This window comes from Capricornis sumatraensis, chromosome 11, assembly GCF_032405125.1.
Source record: "Capricornis sumatraensis isolate serow.1 chromosome 11, serow.2, whole genome shotgun sequence".
Taxonomy (NCBI): Eukaryota; Metazoa; Chordata; class Mammalia; order Artiodactyla; family Bovidae; genus Capricornis; species Capricornis sumatraensis.
In genome coordinates this window covers 52,584,110-52,597,991 of record NC_091079.1, presented here as the reverse complement: position 1 = coordinate 52,597,991, position 13,882 = coordinate 52,584,110, and the positions used below count along the sequence as shown (strand labels likewise).

The window sequence follows — 13,882 nt, the reverse complement described above, 5'->3', positions numbered from 1 at the left end:
GTGTTCTTGCCTGGAGAATCCCAGGGACGGGAGAGCCTGGTGGGCTGCCGTCTATGCAGTCGCACAGAGTCGGACACGACTGAAGCGACTTAGCAGCAGCAGCATATAATATAATATAATATAATATAATATAATATAATATAATACAGATATAACGAAGTCCTACTGTATAGCACAGGGAACTATATTCAATATCTTATAATAACCTTAATAGGAAATACTCTGAAAAAGAATTGATGTGACATGAAGCATAGCATATAGCTTAGTGTGTGTGCTCAGCTGCGTCCAACTCTTTGTGACCCCGTGGACTGCAGCCTGTCAGGCTCCTCTGTCCATGGGATCTTCCCGGAGTGGGTACCATTTCCTTCTCCAAGATATATGTATAAAACTGAATTGCTTTGCTGTACACCAGAAACTAATACAACATTGTAAACCAACTATACTTCAAGAAAATGAAAAAGTCAACTTGTAAAAAAAGAAAAGCAAAAGCAATGTGAACAGGAGGGATGGTTGCTGAGGGTGGGCACCATGTGGCCTGCTGGCCTGCAGGGCGCGGACAGAAGGGTCAGGAAGCAGCCGTGCCAGCGTCAGGCTGCCAAGAACTGACCGTCTGGCCCATGCAGCCGTGGACACACACCATGACTGCCGGAGAAGCTCATCAAAGGTCAGCAGCGCCAGTTTTCACAGACCACGAGAAAAAGAAACACCCCATTAACCTGTGGATCCTATTCTATTTTGCAACACAGAAATTATTACTTTCAACTCAAGCCAACAATTATTTCCTGAGTCATAGCGGCCACTTTACTGAACTGTATCCTTACCGTGAGCTTGTCCTAACCGGAAAATGAATAAGCAAAGCATTTCAGCTGCCCCTGCCTTATGCAACTACCATGCCAAAAAGAACAACAATAAAAAAGAAATTGAACTAGGGAGCAGACTTTTTAAAGACCTTCTAAATATGTCTAAGGATTAACCCACAAAATTGAAGGCAGTTTAAAAACTCTTCTGTAGCCAGTCTTGTACAAGATACATCTTCTAAAATACTCTGCTGAATTTTCAAGTTCCAAATTCTTCAGGTGTGTTTGCTATCATGTTTATCAAAGGCTTTTGTAATCACATTTCATGACTGAAAACCCACTTTAATTAGTTTTCTTCTTTTTTCTTTCTTTCTAGTTTTTGGTGGCACTGCTTGGAATGTGGGATCTTAGTTTCCTGACGAGGGATGGAACCCATGCCCACTGCATTGGAAGTTCAGTGTCTTAACCACTGAACTGCCAGGGAAGTCACCTAATTAATTTTCTTAAAAAAAAAAAAAAATCTTAAAAGGATCGAAGCTTCCAAAATCTTGGGAGGACTAAGCACGGGTAAACTGGGACAGTAGTTTTTCTGACTTTTCCACATCTGCTGCCTGTCAATCCAACAGAGTACAATGAACAGGGAAGGTTACATCAAACACTGCCTTTAAGTGTCCAGTGAGAACACAGGTGTGACAGGTTGATGCTTTCCTGTTTCATCATCTCCTGCCTACTGTGAGGAGAGCAGCTGAAAGGTAGTTTGCATCATGGATTATGAAGTGGTAGAGTCCGAAAAACCAGTCATTTTGAGTTAGAGGATCCTTAAATTTGTCCATTTGTAAGGAATTTAGAAGGAAAAGAAAAAGCAACAGGTAACGTGAGGTCACCGCGCACACAGTTTCGTGCCATGTTACCAGGGAAGGGATGAGATCAACAGCCAAAGTCACGAAGAGCATGCCAAAATGACCCCAGAAACGATGGATGTGGCCCCATTTAGTGGTGGTGGTGACAGTGATCAGGGCAGGGGGAGTCCCAGATGTGCGCGCTAAGTTGCTTCAGTTGCATCTGACTCTTCGAGACCCTATGGCTGCAGCCTGCCAGGCTCCTCTGTCCATGGGATTCTCCAGGTAATAATACTGGAGTGCACTGTCGTGCCCTCCTCTAGGGGATCTTCCTGACTCAGGAATCGAATCCTGAGTCTCCTGCACTGCCGGGCTGGAAAGCCCAAATCCCTTTAATCATGACTGGAATGGAGATGACATTCTTTATCTCAGAGCTATCAGGGGGTGGTTTGTGAAGAAGAACTCTTCCTTAGCTCCAACCAGACTTGTGTCTATATCTTTTATCTCTGTCATGAGAGAAATAAAAGAGGGCCAGACGGAACATCCCTTGGCTGTAGAATCGAGTGCCTCATAAAATAACTGTAAAGTCAATGTCTAGTGTGAGGTCCGCTTAAAATGCCCTGTTTGAGAAATGTCTTAAAGGGACCCCCGGGAGGCGGGCAGATGAGTCCCAGTGTGTGAGATAGTATTACCTCACATGGTCCGGGGGAGACCAGCTTAGGAGGGGTTTTTCTGTTCTGTCTTATGCATGAAGAAGGGATCTGACAGCTTCTCTGGTGGCTCAGGTGGTAAAGAATCCGCCTGCAATGCGGGAGACCTGGATTCGATCCCTGGGTCAGGAAGATCCCCTGGAGAAGGGGATGGCAACCCACCCCAGGATTCTTGCCTGGAGAATCCCATGGAAAGAGGAGCCTGGCGGGCTACAGTCCACAGGGTTGGAAAGAGTCGGACACGACTGAGTATAAGCACAAGCAAGCATAATATATATGCAGCTTGCCTGTGCTAAGAAAAAAAAAAAAGGCATCTGAGACCAGAGCTCAGAAGGCTTGAGGGAGGGCGGGCGGGGGCCACCAGCACATCCTGGAAGGGCAATATTCTTCGGTTTCTCTAAGACAATATCAAAACGGGTGACACCAACGAAGTCCATGTTCCTTTGATGGAATCATTTCTCCCAAGAGGATTCATGAACTAAGGCTGTGCCTCAGTTTCCCCTCAGTAAGGTAGTAAGGACAGGTCCCTGCTGCCCCACACGGCATGCTTCTGACAGACCTGCCTGAGGTCTCAGCAGGGAGTAGAAGGTTATGAGCAAGGGCTGACCCCGTCACTAGGTGTTTGGGGTCCTGCTCCCTGACCCCAGAGCACAGGGATGCAGGGGGGCTAGTTGGGGGGTGGCGAGGCTAGAGGGAAATAAGAAGACTGGGCCCAGGGCTGGTCTTCAAGCTTTCGTGTGTCAGGCACTGTGTCCATGATGTGCTGAGACCTCCCTGTGAATCTCGACTCTGGGTACACCGACCCCCACTCTCCCCCTTCACTCACCACCACCCTACAGAGCTTCTGAGCCCCAGCATGCCTGCTTTTATCACCACAGCTAATCAAGGACCGTCAACAAGGAAGCGCCTTGTCTTTCCTCCAACGTCAGCTCTACCATGCTTTCTACATTCCCACGATCCCTTTTGTGATACTGACGTCACATTTCATGAAATCTCCAACTCGTTGCCATGACGCCTCTCCAGCAAATCGACGTGTAAGAACCACCAGGAAAATAATTCTCCCTGCTTTTTCCCAGGGCTCCCGGAGGTCATTCTGTTTTCTCTCCCTTCCCATCATTCCATGCTACCAAGCACCATCCAGCAAGCACACAGGCATGAGTGAGTAAAGGCTCTGAGACACATCTGGTTGTGACAGTGAGTTGATTTCAAAGCAAAAATGACAGATCTGTTCCCAATGACACAAGACGGTGGAGAGAGCTGTTAGAACATGCATGCACCCCAAGCTATGCTCTGAGTGACACGGTGAGGGACGGAAATGAGTTAAAATGGCTCGATCATGCAATTATTGGGAAAGAAGCTGCCAGGGAGAATAAAAAAGTCTGAATACCTGTGCAGGTCATAGCTTCCTCCATCTTTATTTCCTGATATAGGAAAATATAAGAGTAATTTATGTTAGCTTTAGAACTCATAAAACCACCCCCTCTGTCCTGCTTCATGCACAACCTCTAAATCCTAGAAAGAAACATATCGTGTGAAATACAGACAGTGCCAGAGTCCAACAGAGCTTTTCTGTTAGGTTCAAATGAGGATGGAAAGCTATAAATAAAAAAAGGGTTTAAGATAAAACATATTGGAGTTTACACGAAAAATAGGTGGGGGTGAGATAGGAGAGTCCATTTCAAAGTAATAAGACGAGTACTTCCCAAAGTCCAAGTAAGTCTCAGGAATAGTTAACTTTTGGTGACTTTAGACTAAACCCTTGGAAAAGAGGGCCAACAATCATCTCTCTTAGGAATCGTCTAGAAGTGGACAGGATTACTTGAAGTGTAACAGCAAAAACAGGCTCCACCTGGCACGTCACTCACCATTCAGAGGCTTGATCAGGTTTCACTAAGTAGAGCTGCCATGTCATCACCAATAAGAGGGCTATGTGCTTTGGGGAAGAGATATCATATTTCTAGTGCCTCTAATGGTTGTTCCAGTTTTCAGGCTGTAGGTTTTTTTTTTTTCCTTCAGGATTTGAGGAAAAGGTCAGATACACCAGATATCTGAAAAGATTTAAGTTGAGTGGAGCTACTGACCAAAAGATCTGGGCTCTCCTGGCTGGTGATGAATTCCACCAAGGCATGAATGGAGGGGTGGGGACTGACAGCAGTGATGGGACCGCCCACAGGATTTAGAATTTTCAAGCTGCAACTTGCAGCTTGAAAGCCTCCGGGACCCAATACTGGTGATGATGCTGCCATTTCAGGATGCATCCTGGCTTCTCTCCCCATCACTCACATGGCCCAGGGAGCTGCCTGCTTTTGTTACTGGTGATTCTGTTGATGCTGGCTTCCAGGGGACCCACAGAGACACAGGCCCTTAAGGGCACTGAGAAAACCCAGCTGCCAACAGACGATTCTTACAAATTGCTCCCCACTGTCTATGCGTCCAGGCTTCCCAGGTGACACTAGTGGTAAAGAACTCGCCTGCCAGTGCAAGAGATGTTAAGAGACACAGGTTCAATCCCTGGGTCAGGAAGATCCCCTGGAGAAGGGCACAGTAACCCACTTCAGTATTCTTGCCTGGAGAATCCCATGGACAGAGAAGCCTGGCGGGCTACAGTCCCTGGGCTCTCAAAGAGTTGGACACGACTGAGGTGACTTAGCACATAGCACACGCCTATGGGTCAAACTCTTGGCCCTTTTGGGGTTGACATATTATGCCCTTGCCAGCTCCAGCACTTTCTCCTTCCTTCTATGAACAACTGATATTTACATTTCTATAGGAATTATGAGAAAATCAGTATTCTCATTAACCAGAAAAGAGCTGGGGCAGACACTGAAAAGAACTACTCTCCAGGAGCCAAAGCAGAAATGAGTGAGTTTAGCTCTGCAGACCAGAGAGGGAAATTCAGGCTGATTCCATGTCAGCCCTCTTAAACTTTCAGATCTCAAACAACATCCTGCTCAAACATCTCTAGTTTCAGACGAGAAATACTGGCAAAAGAAATCTAATTCAGTGTGTCGTGGGCAGGTATCCAATTGGGTAAGTTTCAAACTGTGAAAGGCAGAAATAGGGCATTGTGTGTTTCCATTCTAATTCTCTTAAAAAAAAAAAAAAAGGATTTCCCAGTTGACCTAGAGTATCTCTTATGACTGTTGACAGCAATAACAAATAACCCCCCGCCACTTTCATCCCATCTTCCAATGGATGCTTTCATCAGATATTGAGGTTTACTAAGAGAATGCATCTTTGGGAGAGATGGAATGAAACGCCCATGAAATCTTTGGGGGTATTAAATTTTTCATTAGTGCACCCAGAGCTAAATTTATTGAGCAAAGTATGTTTGGAATTGCCTGGAAAGTTTCCCCTGTAAGGGTCCCAAATGATATGCTTTCATATCTTCTCTCCCCAGCTATGTGTTTCAAAGGCAGAAAACTTGACCACAAAAAGAATTTTCCAGGTACTATAGGAAGAAAAAATTCTTTTTTTTCCTTACCAACTTCAAGGCCCTTGGGTCTTGGGTTGCACTGCTTATACCCTTGACAGCTCCTGAGTTCCATCAGCTGCAGGTGTAGCTGATTCAAAACGCCCCGTTCGACTGTGTGCACAGTGTTTGTGAGCTGTGGATGAAGAGCCCAGAACAACAGCTTTAAGCTCATGTTCTCCTTATTCCATATTCAATAGCTTCACAAAATGAGAACATATTGACGTACCTGATAAGGATCTGTATTCATATCAAAATACTCCAAAAAGCCAGTGGCAAACTCGCAGAATAGAAAGTTATGCGTCTCATTAACTGTCCGCAAACACCAGTAGGTGTTATTGTTAGAACTCGTGCAAGCACAGAAAGATCCCACTGTTGGTAAGAAAGAAAACAAAGGAAAGAGAGTGAGACAAGGTGGCAGCCTAGCTATTTCAACCTTTTCTTGTCTTCACATTTTAAAGATCATATTTTCTCTCTTGCAAATACTGTGTGGGTGGACATTAAGTGAAGTGAAGTCGCTCAGTTGTGTCTGACTCTTAGCGACCTCATGGACTGCAGCCTACCAGGCTCCTCCGTCCATGGGATTTTCCAGGCAAGAGTACTGGAGTGGGGTGCCATGGTGGACATTAAACGTACTCTATTTCCCCGCCTTCTCTATACAAATTTCCTGTGAGATTAGGTGAAGATGGAAAAAAAACAGTGGCGACTCATGAAGGTGAAGTTTCAGGCCTGTTCGTCTGCTGTCCCCTAAGTTCTGCTGGGTATTGATCCCTAAAACCGAGTGATGAGCGGAAAGAAGGAAGGAAAGTATCAGAACTCCTATTTATGGTTGTTGTCATTTTTTATAAAAATTAAAAAAAGGTTACTTAATAAAAAGATGGACCCAGGGCCTTAGTTTGTTTTGAATGTCAGATGGTCAAGTGTTACAAATGGGCCCTGGAAACAGAGGGGATTCTGCAGTGTAGATGGGCTTGGCGAAGGCTTGAATCCAGCTCAGAGGATCTAGGGATGTCGAAATTTGTGATGTCACAGACTCTCCACAACACTTGAACATGAGAGATGGACAGTTACCATGAAGATGTCTTGTACCACGCAGAGGTTCACTGGTTAATTTGTAGAAAGTATGTGAAAGAGCTGTCAAATTAAAGCTGCTACTGTGTGTACATGTCCATCCCAAACTCCGTAACTCCCCCATCCTTCCCCCCCTGCAACTGTGAGTTCCTTCTTTAAGTTCTGTGAGTCTGCTTCTGCTTTTTAAGTCGCTGTGCATGCGTGCTCAGTCATGTCTGACTCCTCATGACCCTGGACCGGAGCCCAGCAAACTCCTATGTCCATGGATTTCCTGGGAAAGAATACCGGAGTGGGTTGCCATTTCCTACCCCTGTCGATCTTCCTGACCCAGGGATCAAACCCACGTCTACTGCATCTCCTGCACTGCAGGAGGATTCTTTACCACTGAGCCACCTGGTAAGCCCATGTAAACACAGTGCAAACAGACACTGAAGTCAGGATGCGTGAAAACAGAAAGATAAAACAGAAACGGTCGTAAGACAGGCTATAGGTCTCCCTAAGACTGGTCTGTGGCTTCCTTCAAGTCTCCAAATTCAGTTTGAGAAGCACTGACCTGGGAGGCCTACTGCAATCCTTTCAACTAGAAGATCTGGTGTTTTAGCTACTCTGTGGGCTGGCTGGCCTTCATGCGAAAAGCTGGTATTGAAGGGGACTGAGGATAAATCCGACAGAGTCCCTGCGTTCAAGGGGTTTTATTTCTTTTGTGATATGCAGAATGTGTTCTTGAAGAAAGCAGAAACGAAGTATATTCGGGGTAAAAGTGTTCACCCATTTATTCCGTTACTTAGTGACGGAGCAGTCTTGCTGGGCCAGAAGTCCGTCAGGGGCTGGGGACCTGGTGAAACATCACTGGGGAGAAAAACCCATGGAGAGCTTGGCATTTTCAAACAAAAGACCAAAATAAAAATTTCTAAAGAAAAAATGTAATTTAGAAGCAAAAATGATCCTAGTTGTTGGTATAGAAAAATGATACTTTAATCTAGAATCTTTCTAGATTCCTGGATTCAAGCTGGTGAATTCCTTAGTCTAAGTAACTGGGTGAGATGCTGGCTGTCCACATGGTGGCAGGAAGTAGCATTTTTCTTTTTTTTTTGTCAGCACTGTGCAGCCTGTGGGCTTCCCAGGTGGCGCTAGTCGTAAAGAACCCAGCTGCCAATGCAGGAGATGTAAGAGACGTAGGTTTGATCCCTGGGTTGGGAAGATCCCCTGGAAGAGGGGATGGCCACCCACTCCAGTATTCTTGCCTGGAGAATCCCACGGACAGAGGAGCCTGGAGGGCTACAGTCCCTGGGGTCACAAGGAGTCAGACACGACTGAAATGACTTAGCATGCATGTGTGCATGCTCAGCGTGTGGGATCTTAGTTTCCTGACTAGGGATCGAACCCTGATGTCCCGCATTGGAAGGGCAGAGTCTTAACCACTGGGCCACCAGGGAAGCCCAGGAAGGAGCACTCAGGTGGAGCGACTCACGGTTCCAGAACGGGGCCGTCTGCCAGTGGCTGTTGTCGTGTGTGAAGCAGGTGAGGCCGGGGAGGCTGCACTCCTCGCCCTTGCGCTGCCTCTTCTTCTCCCTCCTCTCCTTCTTCCTCCTGCGGTTCTCCTTGTAAAGCTGCAGTTTGCTGTCTACTTCTTGAGCGGCTTCTCTATTTCAACAGAAGGGACGTTTAAATGATCAGAAAGCACTTTCTCAAGTAAAAACAGGATTGTTGCTCTGAGTCTCACACACATATTCAGGCACAAGATACAGACACACAATAATAGATGGCCTTAAGTTTTCAGGGCTTCTCTGGTGGCTCAGCTAGTAAAGAATCCTCTTGCGATGTGGCAGACCTGGGTTTGATCCCTGGGTCAGGAAGATCCCCTGGAGAAAGGAATGGCAACCCACTAAAGTATTCTTGCCTGGAGAATTCCATGGATAGAGGAGCCTAGGGGATTATAGTCCATGAGGTCGCAAAGAGTCAGACACAACTGAGCGACTTTCATTTTAAGTTTTCAGAGGGCCTCAAAGCATGGAATATAATCAGTGATATTGAAGACAAACTCATTAAGTGACAACACCCTTAGAATTTTACTATCTCAATAGGATCAATATTCTCTTCCTTATTGAATGCAAACGTTGATAGAAATAAATGTCAGTGTGACTCAGAAGATTCCACTAGCCACACCCTTTGGACAAGTGGCTCAGCCTCCTGGCAGCTCAGTATCTATCAGCCATGAAATCAAATGATTGGTTGGACTAGATACCTTGAATTAGGTTTCTAGAATTCTATCAAGAAACCCTACAAAACAGGCTTGGAAAGAATAAAAAAAAGAAGTGTTTTTTCTTTTTTGATTTTTCCATGAAGGGCTCCAATTTTGTTGAGGCTCAAATATTAAATTCCTCTTACATGCTAATTTTACTATTATTTTAAAAAGATGTCGATTTCTTCCAGCTTTCAGAATTCAACGATTGCAGGCTGCTCTACAGAGCACAGGGACCTAATTCGGTGAGCCCATGTGTCCTGATCACTGCTCACAGAGAGCAGTGCATGGAGGACAAGCCAGTTACCAGCAGTGTATCGTCAGAGGGAACACAGTGTATCGTCAGGGGGAACACAGTGTATCGTCAGGGGGAACACAGTGTATCGTCAGGGGGAACACAGTGTATCGTCAGGGGGAACACAGTGTATCGTCAGGGGGAACACTGTATTGTCAGGGGGACCACAGTGTATTGTCAGGGGGAACACGTGGCATCGTCAGGGGGAACACAGTGTATCTTCAGGGGGAACACAGTGTATCGTCAGGAGGAATACGTGATATCGTCAGAAGGAACACAGTGTATCGGAACACAGTGTATCGTCAGGGGGAACACGTGGTATCGTCAGAGGGAACACAGTGTATCGTCAGGGGGAACACAGTGTATCGTCAGAGGGAACACAGTGTATTGTCAGGGGGAACACGTGGCATCGTCAGGGGGAACACAGTGTATCTTCAGGGGGAACACAGTGTATCGTCAGGAGGAATACGTGATATCGTCAGAAGGAACACAGTGTATCGGAACACAGTGTATCGTCAGGGGGAACACGTGGTATCGTCAGAGGGAACACAGTGTATCGTCAGGGGGAACACGTGGTATCGTCAGAGGGAACACAGTGTATCGTCAGAGGGAACACAGTGTATTGTCAGGGGGAACAGTGTATCGTCAGAGGGAACACAGTGTATTGTCAGCGGGAACACTGTATCGTCAGAGGGAACACAGTGTATTGTCAGGGGGAACACGTGGTATCGTCAGGGGGAACACAGTGTATCGTCAGGGGGAACACAGTGTATCGTCAGGGGGAACACGTGGTATCGTCAGAAGGAACACCAGGGGGAACACAGTGTATCGTCAGGGGGAACACAGTGTATCGTCAGAGGCAACACAGTGTATCATCAGGGGGAACACTGTATTGTCAGGGGGAACACAGTGTATTGTCAGGGGGAACACATGGTATCGTCAGAAGGAACACAGTGTATTGTCAGGGGGAACACGTGGCATCGTCAGGGGGAACACAGTGTATCTTCAGGGGGAACACAGTGTATCGTCAGGAGGAATACGTGATATCGTCAGAGGGAACACGTGGTATCGTCAGAGGGAACACAGTGTATCATCAGGGGGAACACAGTGTATCGTCAGGGGGAACACAGTGTATTGTCAGCGGGAACACTGTATCGTCAGAGGGAACACAGTGTATTGTCAGGGGGAACACAGTGTATCGTCAGGGGGAACACGTGGTATCGTCAGAGGGAACACGTGGTATCGTCAGAGGGAACACAGTGTATCATCAGGGGGAACACAGTGTATCGTCAGGGGGAACACAGTGTATCGTCAGAGGGAACACAGTGTATTGTCAGCGGGAACACTGTATCGTCAGAGGGAACACAGTGTATTGTCAGGGGGAACACAGTGTATCGTCAGGGGGAACACAGTGTATCGTCAGGGGGAACACAGTGTATCTTCAGAGGGAACACAGTGTATTGTCAGCGGGAACACTGTATTGTCAGAGGGAACACAGTGTATCGTCAGGGGGAACACAGTGTATCGTCAGGGGGAACACGTGGTATCGTCAGAAGGAACACCAGGGGGAACACAGTGTATCGTCAGGGGGAACACAGTGTATCTTCAGAGGGAACACAGTGTATTGTCAGCGGGAACACTGTATTGTCAGAGGGAACACAGTGTATCGTCAGGGGGAACACAGTGTATCGTCAGGGGGAACACGTGGTATCGTCAGAAGGAACACCAGGGGGAACACAGTGTATCGTCAGGGGGAACACAGTGTATCGTCAGGGGGAACACAGTGTATCTTCAGAGGGAACACAGTGTATTGTCAGCGGGAACACTGTATCGTCAGCGGGAACACAGTGTATTGTCAGCGGGAACACTGTATCGTCAGCGGGAACACAGTGTATTGTCAGGGGGAACACGTGGTATCATCAGGGGGAACACAGTGTATCGTCAGAAGGAACACCAGGGGGAACACAGTGTATCGTCGGGGGAACACAGTGTATCGTCAGAAGGAACACCAGGGGGAACACAGTGTATCGTCAGGGGGAACACGTGGTATCGTCAGGGGGAACACAGTGTATCGTCAGGGGGAACACGTGGTATCGTCAGGGGGAACACAGTGTATCGTCAGGGGGAACACAGTGTATCGTCAGGGGGAACACAGTGTATCTTCAGAGGGAACACAGTGTATCGTCAGGGGGAACACAGTGTATCTTCAGAGGGAACACAGTGTATTGTCAGGGGGAACACGTGGAATTAGATTAGAGCCCCACGTAATGCCCCCTCATGGGATTCCAAAAGCAAGGATTGCCTCGGTCCCTTGGCAAGATGTGGGCGTGTTTTCAACTCCCAGCTGCATCTACTTTTCTCGAGCCGCATCACTTGGAACAGAGTTCCAGTCCCCTTTTAGAAATGCCCAGCAAACAGTCCTTCACTCCCAGCAAATGTAGCAAATGGTTACTTACTTGAACGGGTGAAGGTGGCTCTTTAATTTCTCTTGCTTTTTCACACCTTTCTCTTTGTTGTAATAGCTGCAGGCAAGAAGGTTAAAAAGTGAGTTTGATAATCATGCATTTCATCAAATAGTTCATTTATAAAATGGAAGCAAAATGGAAGGCAGGCAGTCACTTTGTTATATGTAACAGTCTTAAAGGGACTTTTTTTTAACCTTCTGCTTGGGTTTATAACATATTTAATTTGACTGAAATGGTTTAGATTGTTATAATATACACTAGGGAATTCAATGTATTAAACTTTCTATTGGTGAAAGAGAGGCGAGCCTTGTGTGTGTCACTGCAGCCTGCGTTTTGCAGATGATTCTGTCATGGGACACGCACACACACCTCTGTTTACTGCAGCCACACTCCTCAGGCTTCCTTCTCTTCAGATGCCCTCTCACTTCTCTCAAATTCTTAATTTTATCTTGCAAAGCTTCAATCTGGAAAACACACATACCAACAATGACATCGTAGGGTCAAGATTTTCTATGTGAGGTAACTTTCTTTCCACCGTTTTCCGTGTTCCATAATTATAGCCATTCATCTGAGATAATAGTCTGGAAACAAGCTGAGCATAGACTAGGTCTACCTCTATATACCATCCACTGTGTCATAATAAGTATTAACAGCTGGCTCTTTTACGACCGAATCATTTTGCTCACAGAGATTTCAAGAAGTCAGGCTTTTCTGTCTATTTTGCTTTCCGTCAGGACTATCACTGTATCATTGGAGAAGGAGAAGCACCTTGTTCTTCTATTTTTCACTTAATTATAAAAAAGGATGAGCGTACACAGCAGGGCTGGCGAGCAGGGTTTGCAACTGGAATATACCTGTCAATCACGTGGCTACAGCTCACCTCTTTATCAATGAAGGCCTTGTGGTCCTTCCAGGCTCTGGCTGATTGATAAAGTTCTCTCTCACAATGGATTGTATCATTTGGAAGAATAAAGCACCTGCAAAAACAAGCTACATTAGAAATAGGTTTCTAGTCTAGTATCAGAAAATATTAGAGGGACTTCCCTGGTGGTCCAGTGGTTAAGAGTCTGCACTCCCAATGCAGGGGGCAGAGGTCTGATCCCTGGTTGGGGAACTAAGATCCCATATGCCACGTGGCCAAAAAGTAAAACACAAATAAATTTTAAAAATGCACTGAATGCTGGTTCCGAGGCTCTTTGGAAAACAGTTAAAAAAAGGCAAGTAGTTAAAAAAAAAAACATTAGGAATAGCAGAGGGAACTTCATTATCTAAATGCTTAACTTGGATGCTAGCATTAATTTGGAGCTGAGCCATAAACAAGGATAAGTGGGAATATTTCCTGGCAACTGGCAAGGACAGAGAGACATCATCACAAAGTCAGAGGCAATATTCAGGCATCACCCCAAACTCCATTTCTGAAAACCCCACCAAATACTGTAGGAAAAGAATGAGGTTCTCACAGCTGTAATGGAAGTGACTGACTTGAAGAAATACAGAGTTAGAAGGGGGGTTTATTCATCCAGCTCATTTTGTTATAAAGAGCCTGACTGAGGGGCCTCTTTCAATGTGAAGTAAGAAGCAGCCCCAGGGATGGAGAGCAGGTGAGATGGGGTCGGGATCTATCAACACTGAAAGAGAAACCAAGCTGGGTCTAAATCTTTCAGTATCCAACCATAACCATCACAGGCGCCTAGAGACCCTTGTCCCAAAGATAAAAGTACTGGCAGGCCTCATGGCACCCTGACTCCATAAAGATGAAATGAAAAGAAAACAAAGATATTGCTAATGCATTTGCAAAGAAAAGACTTCTCTATCAAGAGAGCACACAGATTTTGGAAAGAACTGAAGAACAGGGCAGTCGGTCAAAGCCAAGGAGGAGTCATCTCCGCCACCGCACCCCATCTCTGTGATTCTCTGGGATCTGGACAGGTCAGGTGTTTCTGATCTCACATCCATCCCCAATCTACACCATCTTTCTGGAAGCTTCTCTA

The 13,882-nt window shown here is 46.1% G+C and overlaps 1 protein-coding gene across 1 annotated transcript in view; it reads right to left on the bottom strand.

The window, feature by feature from the left end:
- SULF1 (sulfatase 1) overlaps positions 1-13,882 on the bottom strand; it is a 154,621-nt gene that overhangs the window by 7,888 nt on the left and 132,851 nt on the right. Inside the window, exons 14-19 of the mRNA XM_068984050.1 lie at positions 12,772-12,868; positions 12,261-12,355; positions 11,883-11,948; positions 8,361-8,533; positions 6,048-6,190; positions 5,831-5,954 (exon numbers count right to left, since the gene is read on the bottom strand). Of these exons, the coding sequence (XP_068840151.1) occupies positions 5,831-5,954; positions 6,048-6,190; positions 8,361-8,533; positions 11,883-11,948; positions 12,261-12,355; positions 12,772-12,868 (698 nt within the window). The remainder of the gene's footprint in view (positions 1-5,830; positions 5,955-6,047; positions 6,191-8,360; positions 8,534-11,882; positions 11,949-12,260; positions 12,356-12,771; positions 12,869-13,882) is intronic.